Genomic DNA, 21,164 nt, shown 5'->3' with positions numbered 1-21,164 from the left:
GAGCTTTAGTAGGAATGCACGCTAGGTGACCTGCGTCAAAGGGCTCTAAACCCTTCGTCACAGGCAGGGTTTAGAAAGACATGTTAAAGTATGTTATTAAAACTTTAAAAAGGCTTTCTGTGAACGGTCTTTCCTTGTAAAAAGACGCGTGTGCATGTGCGGCTTATGGTCCGGTGCGGCTTATATAAGAAAAAAACTAAAATATCCCCCAATTTTAGCTGGTGCGGTTTATAGTCCGGTGCGGCTTATAGTCCGGAATTTACGGTAATATATATATATATATATATTTTTTTTTTCACTACTTGAATCATTAATCTTCATCATTACAAATATATCCTATGACCAAATTAACCCTGATAAGATGAATAATTTGGATGCATTGTATTTTAATCATGATATAATATGCAAAGCAGGGACTACAATGTGTACTCCAGGGCAAAACGTAAAGTTCAGTGTTTCTTGCCACATGCCTGACTGGTCAGCAAGATCACGGCAACCTTAGCCCATAATTATGCAGGCAGTAGAAGTTTTATTCGCGTTTTCGCTGCTTTCGGCGCACAAATTGGAATTTCCATTCTTTTAAACGGAGATAGATGTCATCTGTTTTCAAATGAGCCTTATCTGTTCATTTGAACGTGTAACTTTGGAGAGTCAATGTTATCATTGACGCGGATGCTAACAACCTGAAGGCTGTCCGGTCTGGTGGACTGATAGCCGCAAGAAAGCTCTAATCTATTGTCGCCAAGGGTAACGAACCAATGATTAGCCCATCCACGTTATTTTCTAGCTGGGATTCTGATGGAAGGTTAATTAAGGTCAAACTATTACAGACTACCGTTTTCTATTGATGCTGTGTGTGTGTGTCATTGAACTCACATTGATATTGATTGTAAATGTTGTCGATGCAGCCAGTACCACTCATCTCACTTGGCCGTTAGAAACCACTTAGCAAAAGACTCATTACCCGCTCCTGTGCACCTTATAGTTGGCTTTTTTTTTTTTTGGCCACCCCATGCACACCTTCATTATGAGCAGTCCATTCCTCTTCAATTGGGTTCTTGCATCAGACATGGGTGTTATGATAAAAGAAACATCACAATGTCTTCATTTTGCTTCATGGTCCGCCGTACGTGTGCGCGTGCGTGCGTTGTCATGTGCTTGTTTATCTATTTGCATGTCTCCAATGGAAGCAACAAAAGCAGCTTGACGGAGGAAGATGGAGTCACGCAAAGCTATTTTGATGGCGAGGGAATCCGTTTCTTATTTTGCCTTTTTCGACGCCAGCAAAAGCTGTGATCGCAATCACACGCTCATACGCACGCACATAAACACATGTTCAAAAAAAAAAAAAAGGAACAAAGCCCTTAAATAGATGCAGATATCAACACCCCCCCCCCAAGGAAACCATGCTTATTTTTACCAACTGGGATGATAGCTCATGAATGCATAATGCAAACATGGCCTTGTTTTTAGTACAGATACACAGTACGCTGTACTAAAGCCACCGCTCTGCTTCAAGAGAGGTTGTAGCTGTGCACATACGTAGCATCCTGTCTTTTCACCAGCAACACATTGCTCCATGAAAATACATCCCAAAAGATGTTGTTCAGTCTGTTCATGTTCTTGTTGCTTTTTTAGCCCAAAGCCTTGAAACTGCTGGGGATGGAGGTGAGTGTTGCCATCATGGTCATTCCTTCACCGCCCGTCCGTCCTCCACTTCCTCCTTCCCCTCCTTTAAAGTGTTCTTCCAAATACGTGCTGGTCTGTGTTTTGTCCCTGTTTTGTCAGTCAGTGTCTTCTTCTTTCCAAAATAATCATCACTGTTTTGTGGCTCCCGACTGTTTAAATGTGTCAGTCATGTCTGTGGAGCTTCTTCTCACAAGAGTTTTTAGTAGGATTTCATACGAAAAGTAATACACTGGACTTAGCAGAGTTGGGCAAATACTGACGAAGGACAATACCCTCCTACGGTACTTAATTTATATAAAAAAAAACTTGTTTTAAAACTATGCCAAAATACACTATAAAATCTACCTCTGAAGTTGCACAAAACCTTTAATTTACTGTACAATTCAAGATTCAAGAGTTGGAATGCTGCGCTACCCGTTAGCATGCTGGAGAATATCTTTCCATGTTTACTTTAATGATTTGGAGGTAATTTATGTTTATACATATTTATTACATATATTTATGATTCTTTGCGATAATTTGACATTTTCAATGTTAAAGTCTTAACGAGTCGTAATTTTCATTGGCGTCTTTTCATCACCAAGCAGCACAGTTGTCAGATGTGTGCCTGCTAGCTAGGGCAGTTTAGGTTAAAGGGTGGGTGAACTTTTTGTGCTGAAGAACCAGAGGAAGGCCATGTCATTTCTAGATGAGTATATTAAAAAAAAGTATGAAAAAGTTCAAACAGAGAATCCTTTCCGCCCAGCTCCTCCAGAGGGATTCCAAGGTTTTATAAAGCTAGCTAGGAGCCGTAGACGTAGGTCTAAAAACACCTATCCGCTACAGTCAATAAAAGATTTACGACAATGACAGTTTGCCCCTTGAACTAATAGAGTCCCAAAATGGTTAGAGAGAATCAGTTCTCACTTTTGTGAAACTTTCTACTAAATTCTTGTGAGAACACATTTGTCTGAGCTCACAGTTTCCCTGAACTGAATGAGCAATGACTGACGTCATGTGTGATTCCGCACTGTGTAGTAGCTGCAGTTTTCTGTGAATCATGGATTTAAAAAGAAAAAACATGCATGATGTTTCGTCTATTCTCTTCACGTGTGCCTGTCAATGTCGCTAAACCAAAACATGTTAGCTTGTTATGTTAGCTGACTGCATTACAGGCTATTCATTGGCCAGGTTTTGTTTCAAAGCATGTAGAATATCTAGAGCGCTACAGCTAGCCACTAGATATTTACAGTTGAGCATTAATCAAATGACAATTTTTGGAATAAAAAATTCATCATGTGTTAGGCTCTAGCTAGCAGTGTCAGTCCAGAGACAGGAATACACTACCCGAGAGACCTTTTCAGACACAAGGAGGGCAAATGAGATTTTGAACATGTCATTTTCATTCATATGTATGCGAAATTGAAAGTGGTCAGGGCCGCCACATTTGCTCTGATGGTAATGAGCATCATCCGTACTCTACAAAGCTATCTATCTTTTCCTCCCCTCCTGTCACATGTCACGGATCCCCCCCAGGATGACATGCCGATCCGTAGGGGCCGCCAGAAAACCACGCGCAAACGAGAGGAGGAGGTGGACATCGATTTGGACGATCCCGAAATCAACCACTTCCCTTTCCCCTTCCACGAGCTGATGGTGTGGGCCGTGCTGATGAAGCGGCAGAAGATGGCGCTCTTCTTTTGGCAACACGGCGAAGAGGCCATGGCCAAAGCCTTGGTGGCGTGCAAACTGTGTAAGGCCATGGCCCACGAGGCTTCCGAGAACGACATGGTGGACGACATCTCGCAGGAGCTCAACCACAACTCCAGGTGGGCGCGACAGACCCGTCTTTATAAAATTAAAATAATTAAAAGAATAATAAATGTATGGCTACAGAAGAACTGAAAAAGGGAAATTTGAGGGGGGGGGGGGGAATTTAAGTTTAAGTTTCATTTAAGTTCGGTGGAACTGTATTGCAACATACTGAAATGTTTCTATTTTGCCAATCTCATATTGCTAAATAAGGCAACATACTGATGAAAACGTCTCTCAGCATGATGTCGTGTGTGTCTACTTGAGCCATTTTTATGTGCTGTTGACTTTTTTTTTTTAGTCCTCTCTCTTGTGTGACTGCGTTTTTATGCAAATCTAATTTCGAATGTGGAGCAGATGGTCAGTGATGCCTGGACCAGTTTCATGTAATCCTTACATGTCGTGACAAGGCACAACAATCCCTCTGTTCGTGTCTTTATGCGGGCGCTTATGTTCCGCATACTATTTCCTAGAGAGTTTGCCCAGCTGGCTGTGGAACTTCTGGACCAGTCCTATAAACAGGACGAGCAGATGGCCATGAAGCTCCTGACGTATGAGCTGAAGAACTGGAGCAACGCCACCTGCCTGCAGCTGGCGGTAGCGGCCAAGCATCGCGATTTCATCGCCCACACTTGCAGTCAGATGTTGCTGACCGACATGTGGATGGGACGTCTGCGCATGCGGAAGAACTCGGGACTCAAGGTAAGGGAAATAATCATTTATGGACCCTTGAGGTAATAGTCCAACACTTAAGAGCGTAATGAGTCGAATCAGCCGCAAGCTGCGAATCTTCTGCCGTTACTTTTAATCCTGCCGATTCTTTTCTGAAGCCACGGGCAATGAAAGAGTTGACCTTAATTACGAGCAAACCTTCAAACCCTGTCCCATATATTTTGGAGCTTTCGCTTTAGGGCCACGGACACTTATTCACTTTGACTGCCTACTCAATATTTGCATAAATCTCCACTTTGAGGTGAAAATGCAACTGGGCACTTTTTCTGTTCGTTTTTCTGTCTAATGGGTGACAAAGACACTTGGAGGGAAAAGTTTGGACTTCCAGATGTCCTGCGGTAACAGTTTGCATTTTGACAAGCAGTCGGTTTCTGGGTTGCTAGGGGTGCAGTCAGCGGGGGGGGTCGCACCCTGTCTCGGTTTAGCCTCCCGGAGCAGGAGGAACCGGGGAACGCTTCGAGTATTCCTTGACCTTTGAGTGTAGTGCCGAGGCTCACGGGAGTGGAAAGAGACAGTGAACACGACAAACAAGATGGCGTGCCCTCGGGGTGTCGTGACATCTGGCAAATAACGCTGTCCAAATAATGCGCATGTCGCGAACGTTATCACCGCGACGGTGAGCATCCATTCTCAAAACCGGAACTCATCACCGCAGGCTAGGAACACCATCAAGGAGTTGACACTATCGATGTCTGACGTCTTTCGATTCGCTTGACTAATGACAGACGCTCGGTGCGAAATGAATGATTTGCCCTCCTTCGGATTGACGGTCAGGCATGTCGCTGGGTCGGCAATAGTCGACTTTGTATTTGCCGGGCCTTAACGACTCGCGTCTCGGTAATGTCGCCTTGAGTGTGTGTCGCTCGCTGCTGGCAACGTATCGCCATTAAGATCCTCGTTGCCATGCTTACAAATGAGCATTGAGTGTTCCGTGCATTAAAAAGTGCTACGACCGATTACGAGAACTGCTTCCGGCATCTTCGATCCATCTTCTTTGCCGTTTGAAAGTGTTTTCAGAGCACTGTACCGAATCCGCAAAGCTTCCTCGGATGACTTCCGCAGCGACGGCCTCCACGGCGGCCCCGACCCACTTTATGTATCACATGATGATCAATGCCGCATCGCTGCTCGTTTCCATCACATCTGTCACGGCTCCCAACAGGTCATCTTGGGCCTGCTCCTGCCGCCGTCTATCCTGAGCCTGGAGTTCAAGAACAAAGACGAGATGTCGTACATGCCCCAGGACCAGGAGACCTACTTACAGGAAAAGGAGGAAGAAGAGCCCGAGAAGCCCGTCAAGGAGAAGGAGGAAGAAGACATGGAGTTCACAGTAAGATCTTACTGTGAGGCGCAGTACAACTCCGTGGTGAGAGAACCCACCTCAGCCCTGCATCTCAGAACCTACACACGATTCTCGTAGTCATGTCCAAAAAACAAGTGCAGTCTGATTCTGCCGGAAATGACAATTTGCCGCGCACACACGCTGACAAATCTCCAAACACGGCCAAGCTTCCCGTTCTTCGTTGTCTAAGCCAAGACGTTGGAGTTGTAGCGTCTCTTGTGGGTTTTCCTCGTGAATGTTTCTCCCTCCGTCGATATCCTCCTCCCCGCCTCTTGTTCTCGTTCGACCCCCATCCTGTACCCCCTCTCCTTCCCTCCCTCTTTCCAAGATGAGGTACTGTACAACGCTAGCCGATAGCCGCCTGTCACGCTCACCACGGCGGGCCGCTCCGCATGCGGGCTGCCGAGCATGGGCCGGCCCACAATATGCATTGATGTTTCCCGTGCGTGCCTGCCGCTGCACATCTGAAATCATCCAGAGTCTGAGCGAGCACCTTCTCACAGCCATTGACGTCTATAAAAGACTTGGATGCCGGGGCAGCACTTGGAGGTTTTCCCGGTTCAATCTAATCAGTTGAGGAGATATATCAGGATCGGGTTTGCGCATTAAAATCAAGAGTGGCAATTGATTTGTAATTCGCAACCTGGATCTTATATTGTCCTTTTAACTGATTGCATTGAAGTTGAGCACTTCAGCACCACGCTCTTTCCCTCATCCGCATTCAGCTCAGCTAGCAAGCCGGCACAAAGAGAGGCTAGCACGTGTGACTCAGAAGAAGCAAAATGGATTTTTGCCCAATTCAGTGGACGAGCCGGAGAGCAAAATACGTCCATTGAAAAGAAAATGAGCTGTGTTTTCGTCGTGGACGTGACCTATGTATAAGAGGCTTGCAGTTAGAGGACACATTTGCAATTTTGTCCCGGCTTGTGACTGTGCAAATGCACCGCTAAGAATTTATTCCGATCAAGTATATCAACCAAATAGAACGGCTGTATAAAACAAATATCCGCCAAAAATGTTCAGTTTAAATCCTGATTATTACTTACAAAAAGTCACACTCAAACCAAATGATAGGAAGTGCTTTCTCAAATGTATTTACCGTAATTTTCGGACTATAAGTCGCACCGGAGTATAAGTCGCACCAGCCATAAAATGCCCAAAAAAGTGAAAAAAAAACATATATATATGTATATAAGTCGCTCCTGAGTATAAGTCGCGACTCATAGTCCGAAAATTACGGTACATGTATTTTTATTTTTATAAAACGCCCGACCAATAGTTTCATTGGTTCCAAAAAAAAATAAAATTAAAAAAAAAGCTTTTCCAAGCGCGTTCTTCAACACCCCGCCGATGTTCTCAAATGACGCAGACCGGTTATCAAAATGTTTCATACAGCTGTTGTATTGGATTGCATAAGATTGTGTGGGTGTACCTAATAAAGTGCCCATTGAGTAATATATCAATTCCAAAGATATAAACTCTCTCATAGTCCTGCTGTTGCTTTCACATAATAAGATTGGGGCGTGAACCCTCGCTCATGGATTTCGAAATTGTGTCCTAGATAAAAAGTAGATTTCAATGTCTTCCTCTCTTTCTTTCTGTCTTCTCCTTGTCCCCTCTGGTCCGTCTTGTTGTCTGAGACACAATCCATGAGTGTGCGTCCGTGTGTCGTTGTGCGTCACCAGCATTCGCTCACCTCAACACTCACCTCAAACACACATTTCACATTTTGGAATGAAGACATTGCTTGTGCTTGCTTTTTTTGGATTTGGCAGAATGATAAATGATGAGGTTTGTCTACTTGCCTAGAAAGTAACCCTTTCTTCTCTTTGTGTGTTTCTTCTCTTCTTTTTCGTGTTCAACACACCCCATCCACCCTCTTTCCTTCGACATGCTTGTCTTCCCTCCTCCTTGGCCGCATTGCATTTTCCTCCCACTCTCTTCATCCCTTTATCCTTCCCTCCCTCCTCGCCGCCCACGTTGCTCCTTGTGGGGATCCCGTGCCTCCCCCTCCCCCGCCAGGCGATGTTGGGGAAGGTAGCCACGGAGACGTCCAGAAAGAAGGACGTCGAGGAGGTTCAGAAACGTCACCGCCTCATCCCCATGGGACGCAAGATCTACGAGTTTTATAACGCTCCCATCGTCAAGTTCTGGTTCCATACGGTCAGTTTGTGGTCCAGCACAAATGTACTCTGTGCTTCCACCATCACCAATGATCTCCTCACTCCAGCTGACACAAAGTCATATTCCATCCACATCCTCCTTGACCCAAGTGTGACCTTTGACACCATCTTACACACAATAGACTTGGCTTCATCCACATCGGAGCGCACTCCGTTCATTCCTTTAAAGTCTCTCCCTCGTCACTTCCGGTGTGCCCCAGGGCTCTGTCCTGGAGCCCCTGCTCATCATCTACCCAAGTGTCACTTTTCATAAATTTGATATTCTCCTTCATTGCAGATGTAAACAAACAAAAATAACATGATTTCAAGTGTTTTGAGTTCTTATGTGTGTCTGTTGGGTGCACTTAATGGCCTAATGTGCTGATTATATTCTTGCCGATATCACACGAATTAGCTTCCATTAACTTTCCTTGAAGAGACGTCACGGTTTATGCTTCTTCTTTTATCTCATTTCCCGCCTCTGGTTATTTACCTTCCTCTGATTCCTTTTGTATACTTTATTAATGTGGTCCTCTTTGGCTTTCCATTATTGTTGTACTCTCCTTAGCACAGTTTACATAGCTCTTTTTACCAGTTTAATTTGGCCTTGAATTATAGCATGTCTAAAACCAAAATAATATTTCATGGTTACCGTAAATTCCGGACTATAAACTGCGCCTTTTTTCCAAACTTTTGAACCCTGTGGCTTATAGTCAGGTGCGGCTTATATAAGGATTTTTTTTTTCGTGATTTTTGTGATGACTTGATCACTTTTATACACTGCGGTATCTTGAAGAAAAAAACAACAACAAAAATACTATTTTGAAACACTACTATGGCTGCTGCTTATTCTGGCTGTGTTGCTTGTGACTATTATGAGCTTTAGTAGGAATGCACGCTAGGTGACCTGCGTCAAAGGGCTCTAAACCCTTCGTCACAGGCAATGTTGAGAAAGACATGTTAAAGTATGTTATAAAAACTTTAAAAACGCTTTCTTTGTAAAAAAAAACGTGTGCACATGCGGCTTATAGTCCGGTGCGGCTTATATAAGAAAAAAACTAAAATATCCCTCAATTTTAGCTGGTGCGGCTTATAGTCCGGTGCCGCTTATAGTCCGGAATTTACGGTACCTTTTTACTTCCGCATAAGACCTAACTTCTGATTTGAATCCCTTTTCCTCTGGTCTGCGCGGTGATGAGCTACAGTTTATATTACAAGTGCCGTAGAAATCAAATCAGTCAGTCGGTGACTGATGTTAATAGGCGCAGCCTCGGGAGATGCCTAATGGACATTTTCAGGCCAAGCGTGCAGGTAGAGTGGTGAGATGTCTCCACATCAAATCTCTATTTTGGGGGATAGTGTCACTCGGTCGGTGAGCAGTCATTAAAACAAGTGTCACGGTTAGCGGTTGATGCTGCGGGCCCATCACAGTCTCATCACGTTCTACTCTTTTGAATTGTTAGCATACCAATTGCTAGAGTGTTCGAATCAATTATCGTTAGAAATAGCGACTAATTACAGGAAAGGATGAATTGGTCTCAGCACATTCTCGACTCAGCAGTCCGTCTTGGCGCTTTTATAACCCAGGCTGCTGACTCGCTATATTTTTGCATATCAACTGTTAGCATGTTAGCATTTTATCAAATGTAATTAGGAATATACCCTAATACAGAGCAAGATGTTAATCCCATACATGCCCTAACATTTTCTCTGCTCAGATTACTGCTTGCTAGTTTAAGAGTGAGAATTTGAATTTTCTTTGCTTTCCAGATGGCCTACGTGGGCTACCTGATGTTATTCAACTACATTGTCCTGGTAAAGATGGATCTACAGCCTTCGCCGCAAGAGTGGATCGTCATCGCTTACATCTTCACTAACGGCATTGAGAAGATGAGAGAGGTACTCATTGAAAAGACACATGCACAAATAATCACATGTATCGTAAACCAAATGGGGTCATGATGCTCTTTCGGACAGTTGGTAAAATCAACAACAAAGATGAACACTATGTAGATTCATGAGACTACGGCGTGTTAGGTTGTGACCTGCTTGTGCTGTAAATGTATGAAAAGCATTTATCAATTTGTCACAACCATTTTTCCTGAACTGTGCCTTTGAATAGGTGATCTTACACTGCCCTCTACCGGCAGTTAATCTGGAATTTATTTTCAGACTCATGCAATGTGGTTTACTGTCCACTGGCTGCAAAGTTGTAACGTAAACCACCAAATGTTTGCCCCGTGTCTTCGCCTGACATTAACGTATTTACCTTTTTTCTTGACCCGTTTCAGCGTTCTCTTCTGGTCTTCCTTCCCAGCTCTAATTCTTCTCCAACCCTCTTCTAGATCCTTATGTCAGAGCCAGGGAAGTTGTTACAAAAGGTCAAGGTGTGGCTTCAGGAGTATTGGAACATCACAGACCTCATGGCCATCCTGATATTTTCTGTCGGCATGGTTCTGCGTCTCCAGGAGCCCCCGCTCATGAACTATGGACGGGTCATCTATTGCGTCAACATCATCTACTGGTACATCCGGCTGCTCGACATCTTTGGTGTCAACAAGTACCTGGGTCCCTATGTGATGATGATTGGCAAGATGGTGAGATGTAGCTGGAGCATGAACTCCTTTTGTGTTACGTGGCTCGCCAATTTCCTTTCAGTTCTCAATGCTAATAGAGCCTTGAAAGCCACTTTTACACAATGACCATTTCAGGCCAGCGTGGGTAGAACGTGACGGGCAAACGTATTTTCCCGCAACTCCGCATGATGCGCTGAGATGGAAAATAGGGTGGGAGTGTAATTATAGTCTAAGTTTGCTGTTTGATTAGGAAAAGGGCACAAGTTTTCAAGACAAAGTTCCAAAGGCCAGCATGTGATGTTTCTTTTGAGGTGGTAATGTAGGTTGCTCTCTCTCTCTCTCTTTGATGCCAATCAGCAATTAGAGAGGGAATGGCCTAAGTTGTCCAGGTAATTGCCTGTGATGTTGTGGCTGCCTTCAAATCAAAGCGCTTCAGAGGGAAACAAGCTTGAATGCACGCAGCCTTCTGAATCCATCAGAGTCATAATTAGGAGGACTTGGCATACACAAAAATAATGGGTTGATATTGAGAAAATGTTCTCAACCCTCCTCGTGGGATGTTTTCAGTTTGGATTTGTTATGGTTATTAAGTCTGTGGTTTAATTTGGAGTGATCAACCAAGAATCCGTGTCCAATGAGAAAGATCAAGTGGGCAATCATGAATTAGTCACAGTTTCACTGTGAGCTTTTTTTTTTTTTGGTTCTTCCCTCTTCCTTGTGAGCCACCTGGGTCCTTTGATACTAACCCTCCTCTTCGCCCCTTCCGTCAGATGATCGACATGATGTACTTTGTGATCATCATGTTGGTGGTGCTCATGAGCTTTGGGGTGGCACGGCAGGCCATCCTCAACCCCAACGAAGACCCCTCTTGGATGCTGGCACGCAACATCTTCTTCATGCCATACTGGATGATCTATGGCGAGGTGTTTGCTGACCAGATTGACCGTAAGTTCACAACCAAGAGCTCTTGACAGCAGAAGTAATTTGTTTTTTTCTCCCCAAGAGCTGAATTTGACGAGGGTTCAACCTATAAAAATAGCGCTTGACTGTTTATGGAGGGAAAGAATCAAATGCTGTTTTCTGTGCCATAAATTGCATTTTCTACTACATCAGTCTTTCATTTTGGTACTAATTTGCCTTAGGCTTCAATTGTTAACGTCACCTTAGAGCAGGGATGGGCAACTTAAATGTTGGAAGGGGCCACAAAAGTTAAGAACAAAATAACCACGATTTTGTTTTCCTCCATTGCATAAAAATGACCATTCATAAAGTTTATTTCCTCAAAAATCAACTGAATCAAAATGCAAATTATTCTTGATATATGTTCTGCATATCATTCCAAATCAACCCCCAAAAAATACGAGGCCTACTCGTGTTGTAGCAATAGTGCAGTATAAGACCCGAGTAATCGCAACTAAGATGTGTCTGCTATCTAGTGGTCATTGGTGATATTGCAACTTAAAATATTAAATATTTTTAATTATATATATATTTTTTTATGTTTGAGATTTTATTTCTGGAATTTCCCTCCATTTTACGTAGGCCGCCAGTTGCCCATCCCGGCTGTAGAAAAACATGAACCCGTACTGTACTGTAGTATAGACTGTGTTTGGTCTGTACGTGTGTTGTTTCTTTTGTCAATATGTTTGCTTGTCCATTACGGGAGGAGTGGCCCAAAGAGAAGAGATCTGAAATAATGTTTTCATTCTGTGTTTCAGATATTCATAGTAGGAAGTTACAGCACAGGCTGAATGAAAAACTCTGGCTGGTCGAAAATTACTTACGAACTCTCGGAACCTGGCGTAGTAGTGGTGCATCCCACATTGCCCAGTGCTCTCAGAATTCCAGTAAATCTCCTCAATATAGATTGACTCATGATGACATTGACCGTAAATTCACTGCCCCTTGCTTCATCATCCTCACTTGACCATGCCCACTTTTGCCACTAGAGGCCGCAAGTGTGCATGCGACACCACACCACACACTCGGTTGAAGTTGCCTCTTTGGTGCCTTGGGTCAGCTACTCTATAAAATCCAGGTGGTCCTAAAATAATGTGACATCATTTGAAGTATGAATATTAGAGTACAACAAACTGAATCCAAATAATAATAAAAAGTCATAAAAAAAAAAAAAAAAATTAAATTAATAAAAAAGTGCATTATCAAAAATTTGTAACATACTTGGGTTTTATTATAAATCTTTCAAAGGTACTGATTTAATTGGTCTTTTTTAAAAAAAATTGTATTGTATTTTGTTTATTTTTTATATTCATAAAGATAGAAAAATAAGAGTGTTAGCTAGTGGACTGTAAAAATATTCAACTTGGTACACATCTTGTTAAAAAGCAATTTGAGTGAGAATTGGCGAAGTTATTGGACTGCAAAATGATGTCCGTTTTTTTGGGGCTACCCTGAATTATACCAGGTTTGAATACACAATGTATATATTTTTCATATTTGGTCCACTTGTAGTTTGACCGAAGGCTACCTTGCTGTCTGCAACTTAACCTTCACTGGCAGCCTCTTTGTCGTTATTAAACGGCAGTAAAAAAAATTAAATAAGACGTTTGTCTGTCATTTATTTTTATTTTTTTTTCCCATTTTAACAGCAAGGGCAACTATTGAAGTTTAAACTTGCGATAGTCCCTTGATGTTCCTTGCTCTCACTTCCGTCACTAGAAAAAGCTTGCCACATCTCGCCTTCCTTTACTGCTGACTCAGCATAAACCAGAACCCCCCCCCCCAAAAAAGAGACTCATAATAAGCAACTCAGTGCATCATAATCAGCCACCATGTATAAACTGTTTTTTCATGTGGTTCAGTTGTCAGAGTTGTTAATTTTGAGCGTACAAATTTTAAAAGCAGACAATTACTTCACTTCTCTGTCTTTGGGCTGCATTGTGTGAACAATTGACGAGCATGACCAGAATGAATCCGAAAAAGGCAAACACGGCAAGAAGCGATGCTGGATGTTCCGCTGGTAATCCGCAGCAACTGAACCATCACGGATGGAAAAAACACAGAATGTATCTTACATACATTCCAAAGCTAGCCAAGCTATGGCTAAGCTACGTTAGCTGCGACAATATATTTGAAACCAGAAGGATGTGTTGAAATATATTGTCGACGTGTGTTTTTGTTTTTTCCCCCGCTCCCTCATTATATGAAGCATATGCTTGACCAAAAAAAAGCATTTTGTCTTGTTTATTTTTCTGTTCTGCTTGCTTTTGTCACTATTAACATTCTGATCATGTCTTGCTTAATTGGCTTATTTGTGTGTCCTTTGCACTTTGGATCTACTGATGTCTTGAGTGTTTTGAGGCATCCTGTGCATTTACCCTTTTTGTTTTTTTGTGGTGTGTAGCTCCCTGTGGGCAGAACATCACCAGCGAGGGCGGAGTGGTGGTCACTCTGCCTCCATGTAAGACGGGCGCCTGGATTGTCCCGGCCATCATGGCCTGCTACCTGCTGGTGGCCAACATACTGCTGGTCAATCTCCTCATCGCTGTGTTCAAGTACGAAAGCCATCCCGATTTCTCTTCCAAATGTCACTTTTGGAATCGCAAGGTCTAATCATCATCCTCCTACTGTGACTGCGTTACGGTAGCAACACCTTCTTCGAGGTGAAGTCCATCTCCAACCAAGTTTGGAAGTTCCAGCGCTACCAGCTCATCATGACCTTCCACGAGCGTCCGGTGCTTCCTCCGCCGCTCATCATCTTCAGTCACATTACTATGGTGCTCAAGCACCTGTGTTGTCGCTGGCGCAAGCACGATGACGACGAGAGGGACTATGGACTGAGTGAGTGGCGCCGAAGCGCTCGTCTTTTAAAGCGTCTGGTTTTAACCGAGCCCTCCAACTGTGGTCATCCGCAGAGCTTTTCATCACAGAGGACGAGCTGAAGAAGGTCCACGACTTTGAAGAGCAGTGCATCGAAGAGTACTTCAGAGAGAAGGATGACCGATTCCACTCGTCCAATGACGAAAGGATCAGAGGCACCTCGGAAAGGTGTGTCCGAGATCAAAACGAGGTTTCGTCTTATTAACACGAGAGCAAGGAGGTTATCAAGCCGATATTCTTTCGTCGTTTCTGTTGTCAGGGTGGAGAACATGGCCATGCGTCTCGAGGAAGTGAACGAGAGGGAGCACTTTATGAAGGCCTCGCTGCAGACCGTCGACGTCCGCCTAGCGCAAATGGAGGAACTGATCGGGCGAATCGCCGTGGCCCTGGAGCGAGTGACGGGCGTGGAACGCGGGGAAGTCAACAAAGTTCGATCGAGGACCTCGTCTGACTGCACCGACTCGGCGTACATCCTCCGCCAAGGGGAGTGCGCGGACGCCGCCTACATTCTTCGCCAAAGCAGCTTCAACAGTACCGAGGGGAACACGTACCGCCTTCAGGAAGCGCTGGAGTGCACCGCCGAGGGCTCCATGTCGCCTCCTTCTCCGACCGGCGGAGCGCCACGAACGAGAAGCCATTCCTTTTACGTGGGAGGCGGTCGCGGCGGCGAACGCGCCACTGCCGCCGAACGAGCCGACAGCTTCTTCAAAGAGCGCTCGCTCAGTCTCCATCGAGCCAACAGCTCGCAGTCTGTGTCGTCGTCCGCCGCCACCAAAGAGTCTAAGCCCCTCCCTCTGGCCACGCTGTCAGTCTCCCAGCAGCACCGTCCGTCATCGTGCATCGATATCTACGTCTCGACTTCCGAGGAGGCGGCACCCGCCGAGGTTTTTCTTGAATCTCTGCGTGTGGTCCCGCCCCTCCAGAGAGGGGCGTCGCTGCAGTCCGACATCGTGGAGGCGGTGCTGCCGGGAGGCCGGGACTTGAGCAGCGCCACCACCAGCGGCTTGGGCGACAGGCACTCGGAAGGCGGCGCGGCCAGCAGCGGGACGGCCGGCGCCGTTTTTGACGACAGCGCGGCGGCCGATCTGTCCTTGTGCTCGGCCCACCTGTTACCGGACATTGGGCTCCCCGCTTGGGACGCGGACCCGTCGCCGCCCCTCTCGGCCGGCCCCCTGGAGCGCTCCAAGAGCAGCCGGCTCCTCTCCGCGGTGGGCACCTCCTTCCTGGAAGAGCCTACTTTGGTCAAGTCCCACAGCCTGATGTTCACGGCGAGGAGCTGCTACGGCGGACTGGGTGCGGGCGTCCAGGTCAAAGCTGCAGAGTACACCAGCATCACCGACTGCATCGACACCCGCTGCGTCTCCTCGCCGTACACCCCCATCGACCGCTCGCATTCCCCCGGGGGCTCCACGTCTTTCACTTTTGATAAGCCCTCGGACATGGGCTCCTCTCACCCAGAGAGAGAGGCCGAGCTCAGTCACACGGAGTCCGATCCGGAGGACCTCGAAGAGCTCGTTCCGGCCCCGGACACCCCTCATCCGGGGACCCTGGGCAGACCCGGCGGGGCCCCTCTCTGCCCACCCTTCTCCAGGCTGGAGCGAGCAAACAGCTGCTCTTCAGACGACTCCCATCCTTCGCTCACGCTGGCCCCTCCGCACAGGAAGAGCCTGTCGGTGAGTGAGAGGATGGAGAGGGGACCGGGTCCGGGGGCAGACAGGGGACCTGGGCCCGGGGGGCGGGGTCTGGCGGGAACCAGAAACCCCTTCCTCAGGAGCAAGTCCGGGGCACGGCCTGACGCGGCCAAGACTGACAGCCTCTCCATGAGGAAGCTGGCCGCTCCATCAGCGTTCCGCAGCTTCGATAGACAGAACTACACGTGACAAGACACGCGTCGCGGGCACACATCGCACACACTGAAAGGAAGAAGGGAAAGCATGAAAACCGGATCACCTTACCCCTAGATTTCTACCTGGACCAGATCTGCAGTGCATTTGGGATCAGCACCTGGAGTGTGTGAGCGGGTTCTGTCCACCTGTCAAAAAACCAAGCGCTATAAATTGAGCATAGCTTTCACTCACTTCATCTTGTAGCTAACTTAACTCTCAGTGGAAGCTGTGTTTGTGCTGTACGTCTTCCACCCGCTAGCTCGACATCATCTTTTTGTCTCAGTCGCGTCACGGAAACAAAACATCAGAACCACAAAGGTGAGATAAGGACATTGAAAACAACACAAACCGTAGCATAATGTTGCCTCAACAAATCATTACAGAATCAAGCGGCGCGACATTGTTGTCACGGCAACCACCAACTTGACTTCTCCTGTTTAGGCCACTGGAAGATTAGGAACGGGACATTTTGTGGGAATCAAGCCCACGTCAGCTCCACAAACCGCAACGCCGCCAGTGGCTCCTCGCCCAGCTTTCCAGAAAACGAGCTTGTTTCTGTCATTTCAAGCAGGCAAAAGCTTCATGCCATCCGTCAGAGTGATAAGACAGCAAAAAAAAAAAAAAAACATGCTCGTGCTACTATCGGCTGATTTTGAAAGGCGGTGTGTAAACGGAAGGGCGACATGACGTTGCTCCATACGCTGACTCAGCTTCTTTCCACCTGCAACCAAAATGGCATCTACCCAAAGAATGGTTGTTTCTCGTTTCATCTTTTGTCCCTGTCTCTTTGGCTTTCATTCAGCCGGACATCTTTTTAAAATGTGCAATTCCCACTTCACGTTCGACCCATGCGCCACTGCTTTACATCCTCAACTTTTTGATTTCATAGTCTGCAGTGGTTTTGAACTGGCCTTTACTATTTCCACCACCGCTGTTTACGTTTAGAAACAGTTATGTGCAAAAGTCTTGATAGCATTCCTAAAAAGTTTGCACGGTGCTGTTCGTGAGTGGGGTCAGACAATAGGAAGGTAAATAAATCTCGACTGTGGTTTTGAGCAGGATGAAGAAGAAAATGCGGACTTGTTACAACTGCCACTTCTTTTTCGGTAATGTTTTGATCAAGCTGTGAGAGGAGAAATGAAAGGACCAGCGTGTAGAATTTAGTGGCTAAAAGATAACGGCTAACTGCGAGCGAATGATTGCAAAAACATTTGCGCACAAGTGGGTCACACACACACGTGTGAAAGTGCCTTCCAAACACCGCTACATATCACTAAGCTTGCGTAGATGGAGGAGTGGAAGGAGGGAAAGAATCTTTGAAGGTTTGCTGGAAATGGAAATGTTGGTTTGCGTGGCTCATAGTTGTGGTTGACTCCGATATTACCCCGAAGATGCAAGGCATCGGTTTTTGGTTGGTTCTGAACCACTGCAGTAAGGTGGGCCCCATCTTAGAGGACTATCTGGAGATACAAAGGGCTCTTTTTAAAGATAGGAATTCTTCAAATGAGGACATAAGTATATATATATATATATATATATATATATATATATATATATATATATATATATATATATATATATATATATATATATATTCACTTTAATTTTCCAGCCAGTAAGTCCCACGCACTTATGATATCCGTAGTCCTATCATATCATTCTATCGTTATTTAATGTCTCAATTCAATCATTAATTAAATGCCTGATTTCTGAATATGATATTTATAACTTCTTGATATTTCTATAATTTTCTAAATGGATTAAAAAGACAGATATATGCACTAAATGCAGATGTATCCGTGAAAAAAAAAGAAGTTTATTAAAAGTAGTTTTTATCATATGATGAAAAATTGAATCGCACGGCAACAAATTTTCAGGTGCCTTTGGGGCATGGATGAAGTAGGTTGGAGTTCAGCCGCGTATTCCTTTTTTTACTCGATATATCCCCCACATCATAAAAATCGAAATGTCCATCGGCATGTGGCCTCAGCACCGACATCTGCTTTAGCTCGTTAAATGTAGAAAGTTGTTGGAATGTGTTGGCAGCAGCATTGCGTCTATTTGTTGCCAAAACGCATTCACGTATGTTTTTGCATGAGGAGATCAAGTCCAAGTGGAATACGGACTCTGTTTAATAGTGACTCATTCCAGTGTCACGCAATAACCTACCTGTATGTTGTCTCTGTAGCAAAACTACAACACACCTTGAGGACGCCCTCAGTAGATAACAGTGCCTGTGTTGTCTATTTAAGAAATGTGAATTTACAGTGGAACCTTTAAAGTTAAAAAGAATCTGGAATTAAATCAATCATTAAGATTAAAACGTAAAAAACAATTACAGGGGCTCTTCAATTTATGACAGATTTGTCGGACACAGTATAACACAATACAGCCTAGCCTCTGTTACCTAGCAATGCTAATTTGTATTAAAGTCATCGTTACAATGAATATCTGTATGAAAAAACACTTCTAGGACATAGAGAGAATCTGACTTGGACTATTATAGTCTACCAGTGTTTTCCAATCTTCATTGAGCACATATTTGATCTTTAGTTATCAAGAAAAGCAGACAGAGCTAGTAAAACTTTGGCAACAATAAGATACATATTGGATAGATCCACTTATCCAGTCTGCTAATGGTGAAATAGCGGCTCACTCATAAAGGCTGCTAGCTATGCTAGCTATTCATGCATTATTTTACTTCGTACCCTACCTTATACTTCCACCAATACCACCCTAAAATAAGGACTATCACTATTTTACTACACTAAAAATGGTTTCGTTTGCTGTCATCGATGAAAATTGCATCGGCCCTAATATGTTGCCAGATTGTTCTAGCAGCTAGCTGTTAGCGGCGAGCTACCTTGTAGTTCAACTTCGTCCACATGTAGGCTAATCGTGTTTCGATTAAATCCAAACTAGCAAAAGAGTTTCTTTGAAGGTTTCACTGTATGTGATTGAAAGGGAGTAGCGTGACGCAAAGTGCTCAGGGACCAACAACACTTCAGTGATGTAAGCGAGTAATAACTAGCAAGAACGACTAGATCAACCAACGACTAGATTTACACCAATGAGTGAGAAACACACACTTTGAGCAGTATATACGTAAGGGATCAAATCAAGACTCTTTTATGTCTTGGCAATCACATCAAAATGAATGTCGATAAAATCACATCGGTTTCCATCCCAATGTTTAAAACAACAATGGGGGAGTGGGAGGTCATTTTTCCTGGAACAGACGGCCGTCATTAGCCCGTCAACGCGATTAAAAAAGATTGCCAAAGAAGCTGAGCGGTGTTCTGCTGACATGCAGCGTGCACAGCTGAGGCGTGCTATAGATCCATCCGCTCAACTTTGAAAACAGATGTCCGGGTGGAGGTTACACTTTGTAGACTTGAACCCTCACAGCGACATAATGCTATAAATGTGAAATGCCTGTCGTGCGTCAATCTAACGATGGGCGGGTGTGTGTGTGTGTGTGTGTGCCTGCGTGTGTGCGTTCAGCTCTTAGCATACACGCATTCTCAGTGTACAGTATTTTCTAAAGTATTTTCCTAAAAACACCAGCCTGTGAAATCCCGAGCATACGACGATAATCAGCACATTGAATTCCTTCCTTGTCATGCTCGAGTTAAGAGACGTCCTTTCCCCGCAATAACTTCCCACTCGGCGACCTCCCGGTCTCACTGAATTTATTTAACCAAGTCCATGAGATGCATGCAGTTCTTCCACTCAGAGTGTACAGAGATGACCAGTGAAGACAGAGAAAGAGATTATTCTATGAAAATCAAAGTAGATGCAAATACAAATTCTGTATTCTTAAATGTGAATAGGATCATGTCTGGCATGCATTGGTAAATAAACAAATAGATTGCCAAACCGATAAGCTATGTGCTCTGTGTTTGTATTGCGGCAAACGTGTGACGGCCGGAATGTCGCTGCGGCATTTAAATGTACATTCGCAAGTCGCGTAACTTCAGAGGTCTGATACAACACTCACTTTTGATTGACGCTGTCAGAGAGCTAATACCGTAATTTTCGGACTATAAATCGCAGTTTTTTTCATAGTTTGGGTGGGGGGGCGACTTATATTCAGGAGCGACTTATATACATACACTACCGTTCAAAAGTTTGGGGTCACAAAATTGTTTGGGTGACCCCAAACTTTTGAACGGTAGTGTAAATATTATTATAATAAAATATTATGAATTAAATATTATAAATTATATCTTATATTTGTATAAGATTATATATAATCTATGAATATAAGAATACATATATATTATAAGATTTTTTACACAGAAGATTATATATATAATCTATAAATAATTATCTAAATAAATATATACACTACCGTTCAAAGGTTTGGGGTCAACCAAACAATTTTGTGACCCCAAACTTTTGAACGGTAGTGTATACATGTTTTTTCTCACTTTTTTGGGCATTTTATGCCTGGTGCGATTTATACTCCGGTGCGATTTATAGTCCAAAAATTACGGTAATTAAATGACATGTTCTATATAATATTTGTATGTAATATCAATGCTAAGTGAGCCAGATTGAATCACTGAGTGGGACCCATGGGCCATATTTTGGAGCGTAAGATCACATATCACCTTGTGTGTGTCTTTGCGACCCAGTGGCCCTTTGGAAAGGAACACAATGTCTCACACCCACACACACACATTCCTCTTCATTGCAACATGTGCCGACAGTCAACAAGCAACGTTCTGTCGACGCACCAGTTTTCTTGACCCACATGTGTGCCTCGTGCAATTCTGTGCCAAAAAAAGTAAAGGGGAGACGGGCCTCCTCCTCTTCCCAGGAACTATTTCGAGCCTTGAGGAAAAGGAGCAGCAGCAGCATGACCTAAGTTTCGAAGAGTAATTCCTAGAAGTGTGGGGCCACTAGGAAAGGGGGCTGGGCTTTGCTTAGCCTCTTTCTGAAAGGAGGGAGGCGTGTGCACCATTTTCTCTGAGACTGCCGTTCTTTCACTTTTTCATTTGATTGTTTAAAGTATTTCTTATAAATACTTACTGTAATTATGCCTACTTATGCCATATTTGTTGACAGGCTAGAGCACATTCTGACTCTTATACTGAATGGCCACTTCCAATGTGCTGAGTGCAACTAAAGCAGCACCAAC

The 21,164-nt window shown here is 44.4% G+C and overlaps 1 protein-coding gene across 1 annotated transcript; it reads left to right on the top strand.

The window, feature by feature from the left end:
- The first annotated feature begins 1,288 nt into the window (after positions 1-1,288).
- On the top strand, positions 1,289-16,787 carry trpm3 (transient receptor potential cation channel, subfamily M, member 3). The gene is made up of 12 exons (XM_061279453.1): positions 1,289-1,668; positions 3,205-3,497; positions 3,954-4,182; positions 5,375-5,578; positions 7,577-7,717; positions 9,487-9,615; positions 10,062-10,313; positions 11,063-11,237; positions 13,657-13,807; positions 13,900-14,093; positions 14,168-14,300; positions 14,392-16,787. The coding sequence occupies exons 1-12, from the start codon at positions 1,663-1,665 to the stop codon at positions 16,010-16,012; spliced, it is 3,528 nt and encodes a 1,175-aa protein (XP_061135437.1). The 5' UTR covers positions 1,289-1,662; the 3' UTR covers positions 16,013-16,787.
- The last annotated feature ends 4,377 nt before the right edge of the window (positions 16,788-21,164 follow it).

The sequence above is a fragment of the Syngnathus typhle genome, linkage group LG5, assembly GCF_033458585.1.
Source record: "Syngnathus typhle isolate RoL2023-S1 ecotype Sweden linkage group LG5, RoL_Styp_1.0, whole genome shotgun sequence".
Taxonomy (NCBI): Eukaryota; Metazoa; Chordata; class Actinopteri; order Syngnathiformes; family Syngnathidae; genus Syngnathus; species Syngnathus typhle.
This window is presented reverse-complemented; position numbering and strand designations above follow the sequence as displayed.

Excerpts from the sequence above, each read along its gene's own strand:
- trpm3 (XM_061279453.1), top strand. Across the intron at positions 4,183-5,374 it reads GGAAGAACTCGGGACTCAAG|GTCATCTTGGGCCTGCTCCT; the intron begins GTAAGGGAAATA and ends GGCTCCCAACAG. Across the intron at positions 13,808-13,899 it reads CTCCTCATCGCTGTGTTCAA|CAACACCTTCTTCGAGGTGA; the intron begins GTACGAAAGCCA and ends GCGTTACGGTAG.